General features: G+C 39.1%; 1 protein-coding gene across 4 annotated transcripts; it reads left to right on the top strand.

Annotated features, from left to right (window-relative positions):
• Positions 1-1,065: 1,065 nt before the first annotated feature.
• Positions 1,066-18,542, top strand: COMMD6 (COMM domain containing 6). 4 transcript variants are annotated; one of them, XM_059684838.1, is made up of 4 exons: positions 1,066-1,181; positions 1,271-1,282; positions 10,671-10,823; positions 14,298-18,542. In XM_059684838.1, exons 1-4 carry the CDS (start codon positions 1,140-1,142, stop codon positions 14,346-14,348), a joined length of 258 nt encoding a protein of 85 aa, XP_059540821.1. In that variant the 5' UTR covers positions 1,066-1,139; the 3' UTR covers positions 14,349-18,542. The 4 variants fall into 4 exon arrangements, with proteins under 4 accessions (XP_059540821.1, XP_059540822.1, XP_059540824.1 ...); XM_059684841.1 differs by having other exon boundaries at positions 1,071-1,181; positions 1,271-1,326; XM_059684839.1 differs by lacking the exon at positions 1,271-1,282.
• Positions 18,543-24,180: the final 5,638 nt, after the last annotated feature.

Here is a 24,180-nt window from a genome sequence, read left to right as displayed (position 1 = left end):
GTGAAACTGCGCTCGGCCCAAACCTGAAAGGGTTTCTCCCCCGGAGCCTCCAGGGGGAACCCAGGCAGCCCTGCCACCTGACCAGGGCAGTTCTAGATTAGAGGAGACTAAGGAGACACCATAACCAAATGCACCCGGTGGCCCTTCATTACGTTGCTGGGTACCGTGCGGAACAGTTTTCCAGAATATTGTTGAGACAACTGAGGAAACTTGCATTTGGCCCATGTGGTTGCTAATATTTTATCAGTTTTAAATTTCCTAGTGTGATAGTTGTGATTTTTCGGGAGAATGCCCTTGTTCTTGGGAGATACATGCTCAAGGACTTAGGGACAATGTGTCATCATTACTATGTATGTAACTAGGGCTAAAGCAAATGTGTAAAAATGTTAAGTGGGTGAGTCTAGATGGAGCATGTACGTATATGTATTGAACTATTTGCAACTTTTCTGGAAAAAAAAATCAAGTTTTTCAAAATAAAAAGTTGGCGGGGGGAAAAAAAAATCTCTTTGGATATGGAGTGGATTTGCGTTGAGTAGGAGGGAAGCGGGAAGCCCAGACGGGGCGCTATTGCTGCGGTCAGGATGGCAGCGGGGATAAAGGACCCCCCCCCCCCCGCCCGCCCCCCCCCCCCCCCCCCCAGCGAGCCCTGGGAAAGAAACCCGAGTGACGAAAGCTGATTATTAACTATAGTTCCCACAACTTCTCCCGCGTAAAACGAACTTCTGCGGGGAAGGGGTTGCGGCTTTCTCGCCGCTGGCCAATTTGATCGGGATCAATTACTCGCGCAAGCCACTAGCTTGCGCCTGCGCAGAGGGAGCTGTGCCCCCCCCATAGGAAGAGTCCACACCTACAGCACTAGTAGGGGGAGACGGCACCCTACAGTTTTAGGTTCTCCCATAGCAGGGTATAGCCTACATACTGGGAACAATATTCCTAGAGTAGTTAATTTTTGTCTGAGTATATTCCTTAAAAACTAGTTTTTAATTGATCATATGGGTGAGTTACACAAAAATGTTTGTTTGCTGCTCCCCCACGCCGATGCGTGCGCCAGGCCACCCGGGCCGGGAAGAGGAAGCGGAAGTGGGGTAGCTCGGGGCGCGTGCACCTGTGTCGGTGGTGCAGAGCCCTGGACGCTTGCCATGGAGGGGTCTAAGGAGCCGGTCCTGGATGCTAAGGCCAAGGTAAGCCCTGGGCTAGAGGCAGCCGGGGAGGCGGGCCTCTGGTGCGAGAAAGGTCCTTCCCTGAATTGTTTTCTCTGCTTCCGTTTCAGGTCACCAACCAGGTGAGTGAGTGGCAGCCCCGCCCGGTCCTCGCTGGCCTCCGCGGGTAAGGGGCGGGCCGCAGCTGGCCCGCCTTCGGCCTTGGGAACCCGGGCCGATGCGCCGTGAACCTTCCCCAGCTTCCCCCGCAGTCCAAGGCCTGTGTCCGCCAGCCGGTCACCTTCGTCCCCCACCCTGCGTTGCCCCGCATTCCCCCTTCCTCTTTGCACCTGAGATGGTAGCCACTGCCTGCTGCCATCGCCTTTAACCTCCCCACCCACCCCAGCCGAAAGAGTTCAGACCAAGTATTCTTCTTGATTAGGTCCCATTTGTTCGAAATCAGTTACACAGTACTTTTTAATGTTTTTATTGCCTTGTAGGGAGAGGGGAAGAGAGATAGAGAGGAACATCGATAAGATTGAAACATCCAGCTGAGAGCTCTCCATCGGCTGCCTCCCGCACGCCCTCTACTGGGGATTGAGCCGCAACCCCTGCATGTGCCGTGACCTGTAATCCAACCAGCAGCATCTTGGTGCATGGGTCCATGCTCAACCACTGAGCACGCGGGGCTAGGTACACAATATTTCAGGATGATGATTGAGGGAATACATTACAAAAATTTACAAAGACAGAACCGCAAACATTTTCTTAGTCTTAAAGACTCGTTATTTTGAGAATGGAGAGTATACCTCTTTAATCTTACAATGTGTGTACAGGGTGTCCCCCAAAAATGTAAACACAGTTTAAGAGCTGATAGCTCCATTTGTTGTTGTTGTTGTTTGGTTAATCCTCACCCGGGGATACTTTTCCATTGATTCCATTGGAAGGGAGGGGGAGAGACACAGAGAGAGAAACATTGGTGTGAGAGAGATACATGGATTAGTTGCCCCCCAATATATACCCCCTGACCAGAGCCAGGGCTGGAGCCTGTAGCCGAGGTTCGTGCCCTTGACCAGAATCTAACTCGGGACCCTTTAGTCCGCAGGCTGATTCTCTATCTATTGAGCCATACTGGCTAGGGTTGATAGCTGAATTTTGAAAATGAAATGTATTTTAATAAACACTGCCTTTTTAATTGTTCAAAGTGTGTGTATGCATTTTTGGGGGACACCTTATATATTTATACTCAAATAAGAATTTGAATTCTTAGCTATATCTTAATCCTGCTTCTTTGTTACAAGTGTTCTTGTTCTATTTTAGCTAATACAATGTTTTTAGACAAATAACTTATAACACACTTCCCAGAAGAAGAGTACTAAAACGATATTGTTTTAGGTCAGGAGTCACCCAGATCCATACAAAATACTATAAGAGATGAAATGAGAGAGAATGAGAACACAAGGGGCTGAGAGATGACCATTGACTGCTTTGTGTCATTTGTCTCCAGTTGATCTTGCTGTTTGTTGTTTTTGAGGACTCCTGGGTGGTAGGGAGGACTCAGAGAGACAGTAATCAACACTCTTGTCTGGCTTTGCTCAGAGTTACTGGGTTAGTGCACTTGGATTCAGTCTTTCATAACTCATTTTATCCATTCACTTACACTAAATCACCTTGATTTGAGTAAGATATCTTGAAACGGAATCATACTAGATTATAAGGTTTTAAAAATTGAACCTTTTTATTGGGAGGGAGTACTGTTTTTTTTTTAAAACAACACAAATTTATTATCAACGTTCTGGAGGTCAGGAATCGACAGTTAGTGCCGTGGGACTAACAAGGTTTGGGCAGGGCTGTGGAACCTCTGGAGCCTCGTGGGGAGAATGTGTTTTCGTGCCTTTCCAGCTGGAGGCTGCTCGCAGTCCTTGGCTTGTGAGTTCGACCTCCATCTTCAAAGCACATCATTCCGACGTCTGCTTCTGTTGTCACTTCTCTTTCTGCTGCTATCACCGTTGTGTTACCTTCTCTGACTCTGACTCTCCTGCCTCCCTGTTATAAGGACTTTGTGATTACACTGGGCCCACATGGATAATCCAGGAAACACTTCACCTCAGGATTCTTAATTTAGTCATACCTACAAAGTCTGAGATTCAAACTCCTGTCTGTCTGACTTTAGAATCTGTGCTTATTGAATTTAACAAACCGTGGTGCATATTGCCCAGCACTAGAGGTCTAAGAGTATCTGTTACTTCACATTCTGATATTTAGAATCATTTTTGAAGTAATTCATGAATCTTACATAGATGTCTAATTAGAACTCTTCGTAGATGAGTGATTGTTCCTATTGCTGCCACATTTTATTTTCTTGCCAGTTGTATGGTATAAATGAAAAGAAATATGTTGTATTGACACAATACCTAGTGCCATTTTCCCTCTTCCGATATATAAGAAATAATGACTTAAATTTTGTACAGTGTATATGGTGCTTCATAAATGTGTGACTGTTTTTGTTCTATGTATTGTGTTGGATGTCTCAGCTGCCCTCAAGGCATTTATAATACAGTGAATGGGGGAGAGAAACACACCCACAGATGACTGGTATGCACAGCAACATGTTCTAAGTGCTAGGGTAAAAGAAGTGACACAGAACATTCATAGGAAGGCTGAGTAAACCAGGAAAGACTTCGCAGAATGGGTAGAGTATGAGAGGAGTTTTGAATTTTAAGATGTTTGAGAGTTGAATGCCAAGAGGCATGAACAGCATGAGGAAAGCTGTAAAGGTTGAAAGTTACTGTAAAGAAGGGATGCTGTGTGAGTACAAGTGGAAAAGCTCTTCAGGATTTCCATGACATGACTTTAGAGCTAGGTAAATGGTTGGTAACTAGCTCTTGGGGCAGCAGACTTTACAGGTTTGGACCAGTTGTATTAGAATTTGTTCATCTATAAGCACTGTTTGGAGTCTGTACTCTGGATTGGAGCCGAGAAAGACTATAGAGAAGAAACTAATTCAGAGACTTCAGTGAAATTCAAGGCAAGATTTTAAAAATGGTCTTAAAGTAGGTTTGTAACAGTGAGATTGGGAAGACGGGAATAAATGTCAGTGGCATTGACTGAAATGAAATCTTGAGTACCTAGCAATTCATACATGTTTTGAGTAAGGGGGAGAGAAAAATCAAAGTTGACTACAGTTCAAATGTGAGTCACTAGGAAAGGAGGGGCCATCAGTAGAAATGAAATGAGGATGAAAAACATTTTTGAGGAAAGATGATATGTTTGGCGTTGCTGGGGCACTAGTAGTGAATGTGTTTAATGGGAAAGATTTTTTTTTTGTATTATTTTTACTGGGTGTATTAACATCTAAGAGGTAACTGGTTACCTGTAATATTTTTTTGTTATTTGTATTTGCTAAAATTTCTATAAACTAATGTAGTTCAGATTATATAGTTATGAGAATACATTTTTAGTAAATCATAGATCATAATAAGCTTATTGATAAAGTTATTTTCTGCCAGTTGCTCTATTTTAGTTATCTATTGCTGCACAACAAACTACCCAAAACTTAGTTAATTGAAACAACTATTATTTCTTAGGACTCTGTGGGTTAACTGGGTTTAGCTGAGTTGTAGTTTCTACTCCCTAACGTTTCAGCTACAGCTTTAGTCACCTAGGAGCCTAATTGGGCCGGAAGTCAAGAGGACTCACTCACATGGCTCAGTGATGACCTTGGCTGAGAGCTCAGCTAGAGCTGGTAATGGCAGTGACTTGGTTCTCCTTCACATGGCTGTGCACATCATGGTGGCTGGGTTCCAAAAGGCAGTCCCAAGAGCCAGCGTTCATGAAGAAGGAGGCAGACACTTCCGATTCTCCTAAGGCCCATGCTTGAGGATTCCAGAACGTCTGCTGCCATATTCTGCTGGGACAGCTCGGGTTCTTGTAGAGGGAAAATAAGCTCTTTTTTTTTCAAAAAAAACACACGTTTTTATTGATTTCAGAGAGGAAGGGAGAGGGAGAGAGAAATAGGAAGATCAATGATGAGAGAGAATCATTGATGGGCTGTCTCCTGCATGCCCCCTAATGGGAATTGAGCCTGATCCATAATTGAACTGATAACCTCTTGGTTCATGGGTCGATGGCTCAACCACGGAGCCACACCGGCCGGCTAAGCTCCATTTCCTGATGTGAGGAGCATCATGTACATATACCAATTTTTAGAAGCTATCTTTGGAGACTAACAGAGGTTCTAAACATATTAATTCAATAAATATTTATTAGAACATTCACTTTGTACCAGGTATTATTCAGTATATTCAGTACTAAACTAGGTTGATAATTCTCCTGCTCTCTTGAAGGTTGTATTTCCTTTGGGAGACAATTGATAAATAAATAAACATGATAATTCCAGGTGATGATAAGTGCTATTAGGAAAATAAAGCAAGGTATGGAGAAAGGTGCCATTAAACAAGATAAGGGAAGCTGGTGACTTAGCAGATGTTTACTTGAGCTAGAGCCAATATGAATTCTCAAGTAGAAATTGCTAATCACTCATGCCTTAATCAGTTTCCACATATATGTTAACACATTTCGTACCGCTCAGGAGTTTTCTCGTGTTTCGCGCGCCATCTCTTAAGGATCGCTCACGAGTGTTCTCGTTTTTCACGCCCATGGAAAAAGGAGCGAATCTAGATACTTATGTAAATTTTGTTTGGTCCCTCTTCATAGAGGAAAATGTTTTACGCAGTACCATACATTAAAAAAGTACTAGGAACTTTAATTGTTTAATTGTTTTTGTAAATAAAAATGTTATGATTATTGAAAAACAACACCTAAAGTGCATTATGATGATTTAAATAACGTGCAGTTTGCCCCAAAACGTGTGGTCCCTGGCGTATGTCTTAGAGATTTCTATGCGGCACGCAAGTCTAACATAGTACTGTCCAATAGAACTTTTTGCAATGATGGAAATGTTCTATATTGGCACTATCCGTTGTGGTAGCACTAGCCTCATGTGACAGTTGAGCACTTGATATATAGCTAGTGCAACTGAGGAACTGAATTTTTTATTCTATTTTTAATTTATTTAAATAGCCACATTTGGCTAATGGCTACTGTTGGACAGCTCAGGTCTACCACGTAGAAGATGCTAAACATTCTTGTCCCAATCTACTTTCTTGACCTACTAGAACTTAGTTTAATTCCAAATAGTAATCATGTTGCAGCTAGGTATAATAAAAAGTGTGTGGAGTATGGAATCAGGCAAATTTGGTTTAGAATACCAGCTCTGCTAGTTTTGTGTCCTTGGATGAGTTGTTTAATCAGTCATTTCCTCATAGCACTTTTGAGAGAGATTAATGTGTGTCAGAACACTTAACATTCTTTCCATTTGAAAACATCGATTTAAAAGGAAGTGGACATAAAAATGTCTATTTTGTGACCCTAGCTATAAAAATTACAGATAAAGACTTGAAATGGGGGCACAGGAATAAGAAAATAGTTTTCAGGATGGAGTTGTGCATGATTATTTTTCTAATTTTCTCCTGAGTTGTGTTTTGAAAAATAAAAATGAAATTTAAACCAAAATGGTCTTTAGCAATTTTATCTTCATCAATTTTACCTTTTACTCTACATTTGCTTTCTGATTATTTTTCTTCTGTGTATTCATTTTACTTCAAGATGTTTTTTTCCCTTACTAACTTTTTTCTTTGTAAATTATTTTCTTCATTCTATAAGAATTTTAAGGCTACATTACTTCATTCTTAATATTCTCCAGAGTGATAAGTGTGCTCTGTTTTGATTTTTTTTAAATATCCCATGCACTTAATTTTTATTTAAGGCTAAACTACACTTTTTAGAAGGTTTGCGTTTAATTTTCATTTAAATGTTCAGTGTAGAATTTGGGAGATTCTCATCCCATAAACCTAACCCCAGCTTTCTTTAACCCATGAATACTAACTTGGCACAATAAGTGTCTGAATGGCAGCTCTCCTCATTTTCTCACCTGCCTGTTTCACCATTGTAATGGTCAGCGGATTCCACCATTGTGTTCCTTAATTGCTTTTCTGCTTGAGATGATTCAGAGTTTTATTTCAGGCTTTGAGAGTCACATAAGCAGTGTTTTACTCTACCATTTTACTGTGGACAATAAAAAATGGAACTTCTTACACCAAGGATTTGTATAGGATGAATAAGTTTAAAATGGATCCAGTTATATTTTTGGACATCACCATTGAACTGATATAAAATATCTGTCTCTAATCATGAACCCCCTTGAATAGTGTTCTTGGATTTTTAGCCACTTATTGAACATGTTTATTTAGATGTTCCTTCTCACTTCTTGGTAATACCTTTGTACCTAAAATATATAAAGTCCTGGTTGATACATGATATCAGAATTCTCCCAGTCATCTGGGCTCACATTTTTATAGTTGTTTTTCTTTGATATCTCCCATAACTGTGTAGATAATCATCAGTACCTAGTGATTCATTCTTTAGAGGTCAGCTCAATCCTACCTGTCACCACCTTCGTTCAGGCATTTAAAACGTTATACTTGTATTATTGCATTTTGCTGCCACCAGATGAATATTTTTTAATCAATACACTATTTTATATCATTCTCTGTGAGTCCCTATTGCCTACAGGAAAAGTTTAAATGACTTCTATGATAGATTGTTTTCCATAATAAGATAGAGTACCTGAGGGTATTTTGGAAACCTCTGAAAACTCATATAATTTGTAAAGAATTAGTGGCCTTCTGATCACCTTTCTTGGCTTTATTTTCCAGACTTCCTTATAAAAACCTTCCAGTTTAAGACAGGTGAATATGTTCTTCCTTAACCAGATTTATTTTTCTTTTTATCTCTGGTTGGTTCAGCTTAATATTTATTAGGCACTTATTCTTTGGTAGGCGTGTATTTATGGAATATATAAATAAGGCACATTTTCCTCTCAATTTCAGTTCTTTTTATTCTTCAAACTGAGTTTAGAGTTATCCCTTCTATAGTGTTTTCTCTTGATCACCCAGGCCTACAATAACTTTCTCTTTTCAACCAGGAACTCACTGACTTATATCCTACTTTGCTATATGTGCAAAATAACATATATACAAAACATATAGACAGGTTAATGAATTATTTTAATTTTTCCAGTTTTATTGAGATATAATTGACATAGAGCACTGTATATAAGTTTAAGGTACACCACATAATGACTCCACATACAGATATTGTGAAATGATCACCACAATAAATTTAGTCAACCTTCATCTCATAAAGTTATAAAAAAAAGAGTAATTTAAATTTGAGTATCTGTGTTACTACAATCAAAACTCAAGAAATAGAGCATTGCCAGTCCTGGAAGGCTAACCGCATGGCCCTTGGCCGTCAAACCTCTTCCTCCCTCCTGTCCTTCTGTGACAATCATACTGTCGCTTCCCATAGTTTTGCCATCTAGTTTTGCATTCCTAAACTATTGTATTTCCCGTTTCTCAAGTTAAGTGAATTCATCACATAATTTTACTCGTTTCAGCATTTTTGGTGTTAAGTGTAGCTGAAGTTCATTAATTTTCATCGCTGCATTTCATTGTCCATTCTAATACTGATGTACATTTGAGTTATTTATAATTTAGGGCTATAATGAATAAAGCTACCAGAAACATTCTGATATCCTGTGTACACATGCACAAGTTTTTCTAGGTTGTATTTGTAGTTGAATGTCTGGATCACAGGGCGTGCATAATTTCAGCTTTCCTAGGTAAAGCCATTTTTTCAAAAGATTGGCCCAATTTAGAATCCCATCAACAGCGTATGATACACCTTTTTTCCTAATACTTAGAATTGTCAGACTTAAAATTTTGCCATTTTGGTACGTGTGTAGTGGTATTTCATTGTGGTTTAAAATTGCATTTCCTTGTTTCCCTTTTATATGTTTATTCATTGGTAATTCTTTTGTTATATACCTACTATCCTTTTTCTATTTTTGTGTGGGATGCTTTTATTTAAAATGTACCTATACAGTCTTTTTACTTATTAAATACATTAACCTTTTATGAACACCAACCTAACCTTAATGCTGTAGCTGATTGGTCCAAAGCCAGTTAAGGAAATTTTGGTTCTCACACCAATCCCACCTTTTAAAAAGAAATTTATTAACAAGCAAAGCTTTTACACAGTAAGCATTAATTTGGTAGCAAAAGGTATCTGTCAGTAGACAAGTATTTTTTTGTGAGTGCCTGCTAATTCATCCACTCATGGCCTTATATTTTATTTATTTACTTTTAATTTTTAACATATTTTTTTTTTATTTCAGAGAGGAAAGGAGAGGGAGAGAGAGAGAGAAACATCAATGATGAGAGAGAATCATTATTGAGCCAGAAACCCGGGCATGTGCCCTGACCGGGAATTGAACCATGACCTGGTTCATAGGTCAATGCTCAACCACTGAGCCACACTGGTTGAGCCAGGGTCATATATTTTAGAGTCATTATTAAGAGCTGCATTTATCCAACCTTGTTTTATGCCATAGCAACACTGAACAATCATTGACAGGAATTAGCTAAAAAGTACTGAGGCAGCCAGTAGTCAATAAGCATGTAATCTTTGGAGTCAAACAAACTTTGGTCCAAGTTCTGATTCTAGAAATATGTGACCTTGTGCACATTATCCAGGCTATCTAAAATTCAGTTGTGTGTCATCTGCAAAATGGAAATAATAGCCTAGAATGTTATGATGATTCAGTAAGGCATTTAAACATTTAAATTGCATAGCACATCACCTGGCAGGTGTCCATCAACAATGGTGATGAAATTTAAAACCACCTATCATCCAGTATTTATGCTAATGCAGGGTTTCAGGTCGAGGATCATGGTGAGGAAAGAAACTGGAATGGTTCCCATGTGTGCCTCAGTCAAATAGGAAAAGGATATATAACTCATTCTCCATTTTAGGACTTTTAGGTTATGGAATGGGGGAAGGCATATATAATAGAAAAGAGGTAAGAGACACCAGAGCATTTGGAGGCCCCTTAAATGCAGAAGCAAAATTAAAGGAAAACTAGTACTGCCACATCTTCCTTCTACTTTCAATACACACCTGTGGAGATTTTTTTGTTTTTCCTTTTGTAATTATGATAGTATTTTTTATTTTTATTTCAGAGAGGGAGAGAGACACATCAGTGATGAGAGAGAATCACTGATTGGCTGCCTCCTGCACGCCCACTACTCGGGGTGGCGGGGATCTAGCCCGCAAACCAGACATGTGCCCTTGGCAGGAATTGAACCTGGGACCCTTTAGTCCGCAGGCGGAGGCTCTATCCACCGAGCCAAACCGACTAGGGCACAGTATTGTTTTCTAACTCTGTCTATATCCCTTATTGCCTCTCCATTTTCATTTGGTGGTTGTTCCTCCAGCAATATTAGGATAAAGGTATTTTCTTTAACTATGATTGACAAAAGTTGAATGTGAGAGCAGTAAAATTAAATAAATATCTGAATTCAGGGCAATATTATTACCAATGTATTGTTTTGTACTGTTTCATTACAGCTTGTAGATTTTCAGTGGAAACTGGGTATGGCTGTGAGCTCAGACAGTTGCAGATCACTTAAGTATCCTTATGTTGCAGTGATGCTAAAAGTGGCAGATCATTCAGGCCAAGTAAAGACCAAGTCTTTTGAAATGACAATTCCACAGTTTCAGGTTTGTGATTTAATTCAGTCAATTGTAGCTCATTGTTCTGTCATTGCTGATTAACATTATGTATAAAATCTTTCTTAAGGGGGGATATTAATTGTTTTTATTTATAATTGTTTTGATGTGCTTTCTATTTATTAGTATACAAGATCTGAATTTATTTCTCTGGGAATTTGATAAGTTGTTTTCAATATAATATGCTGAATTTGTATACTGTAACATTTAATCACTTTCACAGTAGTCTTCTGTAATGTATTTAGAAAGTTTTCATTTTCTCTGGCAGGGTATTTACTTTGCTTTTAACTGTTTTATTCTTTTTAAGTTTAATATTTGAGAATGATGAGCTAAATGAATCTTATTTTTAATAGTGTTAACCTTGAATCTTCTGTCTAATAATGTTTATAAAAAGCAGATCAGAACACTAATACTTGATGATTAGTTCTGTTAGCTAGAGATTTGAGTATCCGAATTGTTTATATTTGGAGTCCTGTTAGTCATATTAGCATTCTACCTGTTTTCTATAAGGAAGGAAGAAAAAAGAGGATAGATGAGAAATTACTTTTTTTTTTAAATGTACATACAGGGAAATGTGTTGTCATTAACTACTTTAACTGGTGTTAGGGTTTTGTTTTTGTTTTTTTTATTTCAAGCTGAGTGAACAGGTAAGAATCTTCACAGCAGTTAGTACTCCTAAGAAAAAGCTCTCATAAGCCACTTTTGAGTTTTTCTTTTACTTTTGCCCCTCAGATTTATTAAGGTATAATTGACAAATAAAAATTGTATATATCAAAGGTGTACAAGGCGATATTTTGGTTATATGCACATTGTGAAATGATTACCACAATCAAGCTAATTAAACTATGTCACCTCATTTAATGTGTGTCTGTATGGTGAGAACAATTAAGATCTGCTCTCCTGGCAAATTTCAAGCATATAACACATTATTATTAACTGTAGTCACCATGATGTACATTATGTCTCCAAAACTTAATCATCTTATAACTGAAAGTTTGTAATTTGACAAACATTTCCACATTTTCCCCACTCCCCAGTCCTGATAACCAGTCTACTCTCTGTTACTATGAGTTCCACTTTTTTAGATTGCATATATAAATGACAGCAGGTGATATTTGTCTTTCTGAGTCTTCTGGCTTGTAGGTTCATTCATGTTGTCAAAATAGCAGGATTTCCTTCTTTCTAAGGGTGAATAGTATCCTGTTGTGAATGTATGTATATGTATTTACATATCATTTGTATAAATATTTTTATATTGTATATGTTTTTATATATCACATTTTCTTTATCCCTTCATCTGTCAGCACACACTTAGGTTGCTTCTATACCTTGGTTATGGTGAATAAAACTGCAATGAACATAGGAGTGCAGATATGTCTTTGAGATAGTGATTTTATTTCCTTTGGAACAGAAGTGGGGTTGCTGGATCATATGGTAGCTCTATTTTACAAATTACATTTTAAGGTTTTTTCCTCCTTTTGATTTCTTTCTTTTAAAACTGATATCTCTGCTTTAAAACGAAAAAGAATGGTCACAGATTCAGCATTAATAATGCTTATTAATATCTTAAAGGAATTAGGACTTCATTAAAAAGGAAATAAATATAGTATATTGTGATTTGTGAGTAGCCTTCAACTGAATATAAGAACCCCTTCAATTTCAAAAGAGAATATAGATTTCAGTTCTTTTTATAATTCAGAATCTTATTCTTATTTTTCTGTGTAGCCTTTATGTGCTCTGATTCCACCTGCAGAATTTTTTTTTCCTCATAGGAAAAACACACACAAATGGGGCAACTCTTTTAAAGTTAGTTTTTACATGGCTTAACATCTAATGGGGAAAACAGAGCCCGTTAGTCAAATTACAGGACTGAAACCTTGGCAACATTCTTTGAGCTTTCAATTTATATCTTTTTTTGTAGCTGAAATTTTGACCTTGACTTTTACAGAGAGAAGGGAAAGGGAATGAAAGAGAGAGAGAAACATTGACATGAGTGTGAAACATCAATCTGCTGCCTCCTGCACAAACCTTCCTACCAGGATCCAGGCCCACAACCAAGGCATGTACCCTGACTGGGAATTGAACAGGCAACCTATCGGTGCATAGACTGGGCCCAGCCAACTGAAGTTTTCCTATATAAAACCCTAATACGCAAACCAACCTAACGGTGGATTGACAGGTCACTATGACGAACACTGACCACCAGGGGGCAGACACTCAACGCAGGAACTGCCTCCAGCCAGTAGGCCCCAACTGGCAGTTGCTGGGGTCCCCTGATGGCCCTGCAAATTGGCCCTGATCACTGGCCAGGCCTAGGGACCCTACCGGTGAACGAATTCTGTGCACCGGGCCTCTAGTCTATATAATAAAGGCCTAAGTGACCATTACGGTGGAACAACCAGAACGACTGGTTGCTATGATGTGCACTGACCACCAGGAAGCAGACGCTCAACTCAGGAGCTGCTTTCTGGTGGTCAGTGTGCTCCCACAGGGGGAGTGCTGATCAGCCAGAAGCCAGGTGCACGGCTGGCAAGTGCAGCAGCAGTGGCAGGAGCCTCTCTCGCTTCCACTGCATGCGGGCTGTAAGGAGCGAGGGGTCCTGGACTGCAAGAACCCCGGGCTGTGAGAGGGATGTCCAACTGCCAGCTTAGGCCCGATCTCCCCTGAGGGGTCTCGGACTGTGAGAGGGCACGAATTTCATGCACCGGGCCTCTAGTTGGTATATATTTTGAAAGAAATAGTCACATCCTTCTCATTCCATAATCAATTTACATGTAAATTAAAACAAAATACACTCTTAAGTACCAGAAGAGTGTTAAAACTAAAAAAGAAGGAAAAGGCAAATGTGTAAATCATTTTTGCTGAGGTTAAATTTTAAATTTGCCTCCCTACTTCCTGGCAGGTTGAAGAGAAGGAAGACAGAATATGTTTGATCCCTTTCTTATCTGAATTTGAAAAAAGAAGATGACTTCTACAGGAGAACTATCAGACTAGCTCAATTTTTAAATGAAAGAAAAATAAGCTTCTACCATTTAAGCCATTGTCAATGTTGGGTCTCTCATATTGCAATTGAATCCATATCTGAAACAAAACAGCCCCTATCACCCTGAAATGCAGTCTTTCACTAGATGTAAAGTGATTTGAGGCCTGGGAACCAACCTGTCATTTTTTGTTATTTTAATCTTCAGTGTCTAAGACAGTGCTGGCTAGTTAATAAACCATTCTGGTGTGATCTCAAAAGAACTTTCTTGTATACTTTTTGAAAAGTTTAGTTATGTGCTAGTTATCCAACTCTGCAATATTTTTGCTTATAGTACCAAGTTATGCCTCTTTTTTTTCTCAGAGTAACCTTCAATAATAGTTCAGAATATCACATTCAAATATAATCTTAATGTTATATAGCCTCTGGTGGTCAGATATTATTACCTCTGAAAGCAAAATTAACATTATTTTTCTCCTTTCCAGAATTTCTACAGACAGTTCAAGGAAATTGCTGCAATTATTGAAACTGTGTGAAAACTGATTACTTGGTTGGTAAATTGCTACCATCGTTCTAAAATCATGGACTTCACGTTCTGCACTATAACTGTATGAGGATCACATGACTTTATTGAAAGAAAATTGTACTTTTGTTTTTCCATTTTTTTAATAATAAAAAAATTAGACAAACAGGAATTAGATAAGTGCACTTATAGATGTGAATGTACTAAAAGCCACTGAATTTGTTATCAGCAGAAGTGGAGTTCTTGGGGTGCCATGGGGAAAACAATTTTCTGAGGCCCACTCGGGAGGATGGGGTTTCATGGAAAACTTTATTGATGATGTAAAATTCAGGGGGTTCTCCTCCAAGGTCCCATCCACCATGGAAAAAGTCCAGTCATATCTTCAGCAGGGTCAGGGTTAAGGCCACTGCCCAGAGTTTCCACTCCATATGAAAATCTAGTCCAGTCCAGCATCTGGCTAGCTTAGCTCGTGTTCCCAGCTGCACTCCATTGTGTGTGGGGTCTGCACTGCCCTGAGCCCTGTGGCTATGGAGAGGAAATAGGTGTGTGCACAGGCGAGTGCAGGTCATGGAGCAAGAGACAGAGAGGGAATAAGGAGCACAAGAGAGAGGGAACTCTGTCTGAGGATTTTATCCTTCCAAGATTTTGTGTGCTTGCAGTGGCTCTGCCCTCCTAGCCAAATTATCTTTTTTTCAGGCTAGTATGACAGGCAAGCTTCTTTGCTACATCACCCTGGCTTCACTGCACATGTGCCCATGTCCCCCTTTCTTCGGTCCCTTCTCCCAGTGGTCTGCAGGGAATGGGCCTGTGCTTCCCTGGGGAAGGGGAAGCTGTAGCTTTTTGGTGAAGCTGCCCAGATGACCATGCTTATAATGTCTGGTCTCCTGTCCTTTTCCCATTATTAATATTAACTAGCTAGTTGTGATGACAACAAACTGGACACTTTAAAGGGAGAACTCAGTGGTATGTGAATTACATATCAATAAAAAATAAATAACAATGATTGAAAACATTGAGAAGGATGACATTACTTTATAAATTCAGTAACACAGTGTTCAATTACTATAAAAGCAATCAGTGAGAAGGGTGAGTTTGCTCTCAAACATTTGAAATCAGGTTAGGATTGACCATTGTTTCCTTATATTAGCCACACATTCAATTATTTCTGTTATTAATTTTTATAGAAAGTTCAAATACATGCCCAGAGATAGATAAGTTTTATTCTGAATTCTGTTTACAACTGAGTTAACCTGTTAGGAAAGTTAACATTTTACATGATCTTTGTTGAATTGATAAACCAATTGTTAAAGTATTTTATATGAAGCCATAGCAATCAACACATACGGCATTGCTTAGGAATGGGCAAATAGATCACTGGAATAGACTAGGTGGCCTACAAATAGATTAAGACATTTTGGACAAGGATGGTATTTCAGCTAAGTGGGAAAATGTGACTATATATGATACTAGCGCAGTTATAATATTTGCAAAAATAAATTCCAGATTAATGAATTAAATAAAAAAGATAAAAATTAGAAGTCTTAGGGAATATTTATGTTAACTGAGGCTTGGGAAGATAGAAACCCCATAGCTATAATGTAAAGCAAATGTATTTGAAAATAAAAATTAAACATTTATTTGTAGAAAAATAATGGGCCATATACAAAGACAAAAGACAAACACTAGGTTGATATATAAGTTAGTGCTTTAAATATTTCACTTAGGAAGAGAGTTTAACAAGAAATTAGACATTCACTAAACTGTCAGAAAGACTGAGGAAACAAGGCAGGAGCGATGGCTGGCTTTAGAAAGTCCAGTAGTGCAGGAATTTCAGGGAATGCCACTGCCAGCTATCGGCACAACGCAGCTCATCACCTGGAAGTCACTGTACCACGTGCTATTCTGCCATCTGTCCATGCGGGCCTCTCAATATGTGAAAGTTAAGCCAGGACCCCGCTGACACAAATTTAGCCAACTGAATTTCCGGGTTTTTAGTGCCTATAAAGGGTAGATTTAGAAAGAAGAATGGTGCTGAGTGTTTTGACTGCTGGCAGAACTAGGACTTGTGGTCTTTTTGCAAAGTGATTGCACACACACACACACACACACACACACACACACACACACACACACACACACTTAGAAATTTCACAGTCCAGGAATATATAATTTGCAATAAAACCACCAATATGAAGATATTTGGCAAAATTGTCGAAATGCTCATCTATTACACCTGGGCCTATAGGAAGACTGCATTTCCCAGCCTCCCTTGCAGTTAGTTTGGGATCACATGATTGGGTTGTAGCCAATTGGTTTGGGGCAGAAGTGTGAAGGCACACTCAGCCGTCCTCACCATCCTTCCTTGTCATCCTCCAAGCCCTCTCCCATCCTGGCTGCTGGTACGAAGGACTGTAAAACAGCAAAAAGAAAGTGGATCCCAGGAGCACCACTGGAGGCAAACTGCAAGAACACCCTGACTTGAGCGGACAGTAGTGTGAGCGAGAAACAAACTTTTATTGTAAGCTGGTGAGCTTTCTGGATACCACAAAATATATGTATGAAGATTTTTATTGTAGTATTTCCAGTGCAAAAAATAAAGGAAGCAGCCAAGAATACCTGTCAGGAAATGGTTAAGTAAATTTGGCATATCTATGCTATGGAATGTCATATAGCTGCTAAGATTTGCCTCTGGGATATTATCAATATTGTACATATTACTGTGGCATATAAAATTTTGTAACAATACATCCATACAGCCCAGCTGGTATGGCTCAGTGGTTGAGCATCGACCTATAACCCAGGAGGTCATGGTTTGATTCCCCGTGAGGGCACTTGCCTGGGTTGTGGGCTTGATCCACAGTGTGGGGTGTGCAGGAGGCAGCCGATCAATGATTCTCATCATTGATGTTTCTGTCTCCCCCTCTTCCTTTTTCTCTGAACTAAATAGAAACATATTTTTTAAAATGCATCCATACATTTGAACACTGAATGGAAAATTAAGAGAGGCATGGAAGGAAGGCTATCGGGTTAGAAGCCCTGGTGGAGATGGTATCTAGAGAAGGAAATGAAGAACTGTTAAAACATTTTTTCTTGTTTTAAGTCCATGATGTATTCTAGAAAATATGTTATGGTTTTAAGATTTTTAGAGAGAGAGAGACAGACATCGATATGAGAGCAGTACATCGATCGGCTTCCTCCTGCACGCCCCCTACCAGGAATCAGGTTCACACCTGGGCATGTGCCTTGACTGGGAATCGAACAGGCAACTTTTCGGTGCATGAGATGATGCCCAACCAACTGAGCCACACTGACCAGGGCTGTGCTATGGTTTTAAAAAAATACTTGGAAATACATTATTTTTTTTTTAAATACTTGTTTTTAAGTTGCTTTTGAAAAGCTCTTACAGTTTTTTAGTGATATAATGTTTTCTTATTTCTTTTAATTTAACAAATGTGTGGTGTTTATGAAACAAAATGATTTATAAAGTGCCTCCTCAAACCAGGATAGACAAACCTGGAACACATCAAACGTAGGCCTTGCTGTGCTTTAGAAATGGTGACTCCAGCTGGGTCTAACATTTTGGTTGGCACCCCTCTGAGAAACTTCATTTCTACCTCTTACCTGTTTCCTCTTCTGATCCTCCACATTGGAAATGGATGTCCTTTTCACTTCCCGTCAGCTGGCCTGCAGGTCTCCTATGTAAGCCTGCGTTCTTTCTTTGTCTTCTGCTAGGTAGCACACTGCTGTGAGGAGCTCAAGTCCAAGGTCTGCTGCTGCCCACCTGGGGACTGAGGTCCCACCAGCTTGACGAGGTAGCTAGCTGCTCATTCGGGCTTACCAACTGCCACCAGACGCATCCTGTTACCCACCCTCTGGGTAGTAGCACATTACTGATTCTAAGACTGAGGAGTCACGTCCCCTTTCTGTTTCTTTTTCCATCCTGTTGAGCACCAGTTTCATTGTATACCCAGAAATCACAGGAGAAACCCTCCCACCCCCACCCAGTCTGAGTGAAAACAACATACTTGCCTTCCCAGACTGTGCATAGGGTCTCCATCTACCACCCATCCCAGTCAATGCCTTCCAATCTCCTCTCTTTCCACATTTACAGTATTTAAGGTTATATGCAGAGGCCCAAAGTGAGCTCCTGGCTCAAACACTTCCGGTGATGGAATTAATCTGAATAAATTTAAGTTGTACTTTTAAATTTATTTTTTGAATTTAAAAGACAAGCTTTTTTGATAATACAATTTTATACTATTTTCATTGCAAATGTCTTTTTGCTTATAATAAATTTAATGAGCTTCACTGGGCAGGCCTGGGAATTAACCACTGTAATAACATTTCTGTGGGAAAATGTGTTTCAAGTTTCAAACACTTGATTTAAATATAAACTTTTGGAAAACAGCTAATTTTCAACTTGGAAAATGTATTAATGAGCTTTTTGTTTACAAAAGGAATAGATTGCCCCTGAGCTTATCAAACATAACACAAGTATTTTAATATATTCTGCTACCAAGACAGGTTAACATAAGAATCAGATTTATGTGGAAAGAAGGCAAAACAGTCATATTTATTTAAAGGGACCATCAAACCTCAGGGGGAATGTAGGGGAGGGTGGGGGTAAGGGGGAGAGATCAGCCAAAGGACTTGTATGTATGCATATAAGCCTAACCAATGGACACAGACATCAAGGGGATGAGGGCATGAGTCGGGGAGGGGGTCGGGGAGGGGCAATGGGATAAGGACACATATGTAATACCTTAATAAAGAAAAAGAAAAAATAAAGGGACTGAAACTTCCAACATACTGGTGGCTTGTTTTTAAAAGTGCTTAAGCAGAACGACCTTTTATGATAATTTGTAAAGATTATTTTATGATTTAGATTTTAAAAAATAAATGAATTTTTTAGAAGTTTTAGATGTATAGAAAAAATGAGAAGATACTATAGAGTTCCTTCATACCTCACACTGTTTCCCCTGTTTAACATCTTACATGGTACATTTGTTATAACTGACAAGCCAATAGTGATACATTAGGTTTTTTTAGTTATTCCCTAATATCCTCTGTTTCAGGATCCCATCCAGGACATCATGTTACATTTAGTAGTCATGTGACAGACCATTCCTAAGACTTTCCTTGCTTTTGCTGACCTGACAGTTTTGGGAGTACTAGTCAGGTATATTGTAGGATGTGCCTCAATTGGTATTTGATGTTTTTTTTTATACTGGAGTGGTAGATATTTGGGAGGAAGTCACAGACATAAAGTTCCATTTTCTTCACATATCAAGGGTGTATTCTAGCAATATGATTTATGACTTGATGTTGACCTAGATTACCTTGCTGAGATGATGTTTGTTAGATTTCTCCACTATAGAGTTCATTTCTCCCCCTTTTCCCATACTTTACTCTTTCAAAGGGAGTGTCTATCTGTAGCCATACTTAAGGAGTGCTGAGTTATGTGCCCCTTCTTTGAATATATATATATATATATATATATATATATATATATATATATATATATATATATATATATGAGAGAGGAAGGGAGAGAGAGAGAGAGAAACATCAATAAGAGACAACGATTGATCAGGTGCTTCCTACATGCCCCCTACTGGGGATCAAGCACACAACTTGGGCATATGCCCTGACCAAGAATTGAACCTGCAACCTCTTGGTGCATGGAATGATGCTCAATCAATGGAGCCACACCAGCCAGGGCAGTAGCTACATATTTTAATTGTAATTCTTATGTGAGGTATTTCTCTTCCACAATTACTAATTATATCAGTATGAACTCATGGATATTTATTTTATACTTGGGATTATAATTAAATCCTCTTGTTGCTCAGATCATTCCAATTTTGACCTTTGGGAGCTCTTTTATTTGGCTCCTGTGCCCCTTTAACATTACCCCCCCCCCTTTTTTTTTATTGAGGACTTCCCTACTTTGCGTCAATTGACACTACAAGATATTCCAGGCTCATTTGTATATTTTCTGTCCTGGTTCTAGAGTCAGCCATTTCTCCCAGGAGCCCTGGTTCTTTTTATTGGACAATGGTGTTAGAAAGCAAGATCTGGATGCTAGGTATGCTCTGTATTTTAGATTTTGAGATTATTAAAATTTTAGGAGTCTGATGTACAGCATGGTGACTATAATTAACAATATTGTATTATCTATTTGAAAGTTGCTAAGAGTAAATCTTACAAGTTCTAATCACTAGAAAAACAATTTATGACAGTGCAAGGTGATGGGTGTTAACTTATTGTGACAACCATTTCACCGTGTATACATATATCTAATCATTATGCTGTACCTTAAACTAATACAATGTTATAAGTCAGTTATAGCTCAATAAAACTGGGGGAGGTGAGGGCACTTTGAGGTCTGAAAGGAAAAGGTCTGTTGCTGATATAGGTCAGACCACAAAATCTGGTCCATGTTTTAGGATTGGTGAGAAAGATGACATGGACTCGGTTAATGTTATTACGGCTTCAGTTTACAGTTGAACCAGCTGACAAACAGGGCAAAATAATACATGTGGGATCACGGACGCATGAAAGTGGGTGTATCTTCCTAGTGAGGTGGGCGAAGTAAGAGAGTTGATGTGGTGGCTCTCCTTTGGAAGTCATAGAGGGCTCCGGATTCTTTATGGATTCCATCTGGTGAAGAACATGGCTGCTCCAATTTCTACCACCAAGTCTGCATATCAGTCAGCAGAAGAGAGAAAGGGAATGGCAAGGGCATATTTTTCTATATAAACCTATGATCTGGGTGTTACACACTTCATTCTGCTCACATCCCATTAGCCAGAACCTATTCATGTGGCCACCACTGCAAAGGAGATTTGAAAATGTCTGCAGCGGGGTAGTTGTGTGCTGGTTTAAGAGTTTTATTGCTATGTTACAACACTGTAACCAAAATCATAAGTTATAATTACAATAAATAGTTATATTTCTTTTTTAACTTAAATGCTTAGGGAATCCCCAAATTTTCATTAGCAATGCATTTATAAACCATTTCTTACAGGTTGCAAATTTGTAACCCTCCAATTAAGTGATCGTTTTCAAAATAGATTTGGGGATTGGAGTGCTCAAGACCACCCTTAGTTTTGGTAATTCATTAGAATAACTCCCAGACTCTCAGCATGTAGTCATACTCATGGCTATGATTTATTACCATGAAAGGATGCAAAGCAGAAACAGCAAAGAGAAAAGGCATCTGGGGTAAAATCTGGAGTAATCCAGATGCAAGCTTCTGATTCCTCTTCCAGTGGAGTCACAGGATGTGCTTAATTCCTCAAGTAACAAGCTGTGACAAATTGTGGAAAATGCTGCCAAACAGGGAAGCTCATCAGAGGCTCAACACCCAGGGTTTTTATTGGGTGTTGATCATATAGGCACCCTTTGCATGGAACATACCCGAATTTCAGTCTCCAAAAAGGAATGTGAGAGTTTGCATAAATTATATTGTTTGTACAAACAGTTTAGACACAAAGAGCCAAGCATATCAGTGAATGGTGGGAACCCACCTGAATCCAAGTTCCCATATGCCAGCCAGGGGCCAACCTTTTATACAAGCAGGCCTTTTTAAGTATAAGCAATCAGGACTACTATGTTAACTCTTTTCAGCACAGGAATAATTAAACTTAACTAAAAATTCTGGAGGTAACTTGCTATAAGCTTCTTACATGTTGCCTAAAGAAACAGTATACCTGCTTTTGTGCTATTGATATTACCATTCATATTCTTCATGGAATGAATGATGCTAGTATAAATTTAGTCCATATATTCTACTACACTGATCAAGAATTCACTGATCAAGTATTTTAGAATTTAAGTATTGAAAGCTTAAGGTTGGCCTTGGCTGGCATGGCTCAGTTTGCTGAGTGTCGTCTTGTGCATGGAAAGGTCACCGGTTAGATTCCTGGTCAGGGCACAAACCCAGGTTGTGGGTTTGATTTCCAGGGTGCGTATGGGAGGGCAGCAGTCAGTGTTTCTCTCTCCCTCTCCCTTCATCTCTAAAATCAATAAAAACACATTAAAAAATAAGCAAGTAAAAGTTTTTAAGTTTGAATAAGAAACTTATGTGCGCCATCATTTAAATGGAATTTTACTATTCCACGTGTCATTCTTCAAAGGGTGTGCTGACTTTACCAGGCCTATATTTGATAGGGGGGGGGGGGATATTCTAGCAGTTGATTTAACCACCATTTTATAGCACACAGACATACTAAGGATGATGGATTGCATAGCTTGATTAACTTGATCTTGATGTATGCACTTCTGGATTACAAGTGCTATAGGAGAAAGTTGCTATTAATCTTTGGCTAGTTATTATTTCAGCATATGAAGAACATTTGTTAAAGAAAAGAACTTACATGCCTTACTATGTTTCACGTTTCTGTACTAAGGAAAGGGCAAAGGAATATTTCAGACGTGCTATTCAAGGACCGTTATTATCAAGAGCACAACTGCAGGACGCAGGGAGATTTCAGATTCTAAGCCAGGATGATTCAGGCAACAGGTTTGAGGAATTCAGACAGAAATGAGCATTCTAGCCCATAGGAGTTTGCAAAGGAATGCAGGGCCAATGGGAATCTCAGAGAAGCAGACTCTGTTCACTGTCTCCTTCCAACGCATGCCCACCCCTTCCCACCATACACACAGTTTACTTAGTTTGAGGAATGAGGAAAGAGAGTGTTTTTCACTTGCTAAAAATGCCGCCCACTGGGGGAGGGGGACTGTTTGGGAAAACCCTTGCTTTCTGGTATAGACATTTAACTATTCATCAATCATATACTTGGTGCCTACATTGTCCCAAGTGTACACCAAGAGTCAAGATTATTGAATGAATGAAACTGATTATGCCCTTGAGAGAGAAGATTTTGAGGTAGTGTTGTTCAAACTATAAGGTGAGTACAAATCAGCTGGGGAGCTTGCTGGTGGATGGGGGTGTAGGTGAAAGATTAGCCACTTATGAATAATTGTTGGAGTTGGGTGGTGTGTATATTTGGGTTCATTATGCCACTGTATTTTTGTGTGTGAAAATTTCTATAATAAAATTTTTTTTAATCCTGGTAATTTACCATGTTTTATTAAAAAATAAAAAAACTGTAGCATTTGTACCTTACTTTGTGCTCTCTATTATGGACTTCAGCATGCCAGCTATTGACTCAGACAGGTGGGCCTCCTGATCAATTTAGATATCAGCATCTTTTTTGGTGTCAATTTTGATGATAGGGATCACTTTTGTACCTTTGCTTTATCTAGGAGGTCCTGATTCCTGCAAGAATAGTTAGTCATTAGGGACAATAGCAACTAGTACAAATCCTGGAGGACCAATGCTTCCAGCATTCAGTGCCTGGTTGTATCTTCAATCACTTTGCTGAGTGTCTCATTTGCTTTACTTAGGTATGTGATAAGGTCATTTCTGGCTCACTGTTGTCCATGTCCCTGAGTTCTCTCTCACAGGACTTGCTTGGTTCATCAAGATAGACATCTGGAAAAAATAGATCCAGAGACATGGAAGCATGCAAGACACGGATCTCGGAAGGAAGGGGTGGGGGTGGCAGGAAGACATTAACCAAAGAACTTATAGTCATACATGTATAGCCCATGGACACAGACAATAGTGCAGTGAAAGCCTGAGGAGGGCTTGGGAGGGGAATGGAAGGGGTCAGTGGGGGAAACAAGGGGGACAGCTGTAATACTTTCAAGAATAAAGGTAAATTAAAAAAAGATGGACATCTGAATTTCCTTCTGCTATATAAACTACATTTCTTTTCATAATTTTCTATAACGTTCAGTCTTCCTGTTATCACAAGATAACCTTTCTTTTTTAA

Source organism: Myotis daubentonii, chromosome 2 (assembly GCF_963259705.1).
Source record: "Myotis daubentonii chromosome 2, mMyoDau2.1, whole genome shotgun sequence".
NCBI lineage: Eukaryota > Metazoa > Chordata > Mammalia > Chiroptera > Vespertilionidae > Myotis > Myotis daubentonii.
This window is presented reverse-complemented; position numbering and strand designations above follow the sequence as displayed.

Coding starts and splice junctions, on each gene's coding strand:
- COMMD6 (XM_059684838.1), top strand. CDS start 1,140: ATGGAGGGGTCTAAGGAGCCGGTCCTGGATGCTAAGGCCAAG. Junction 10,824..14,297: donor TGACAATTCCACAGTTTCAG/GTTTGTGATTTA, acceptor TCTCCTTTCCAG/AATTTCTACAGACAGTTCAA.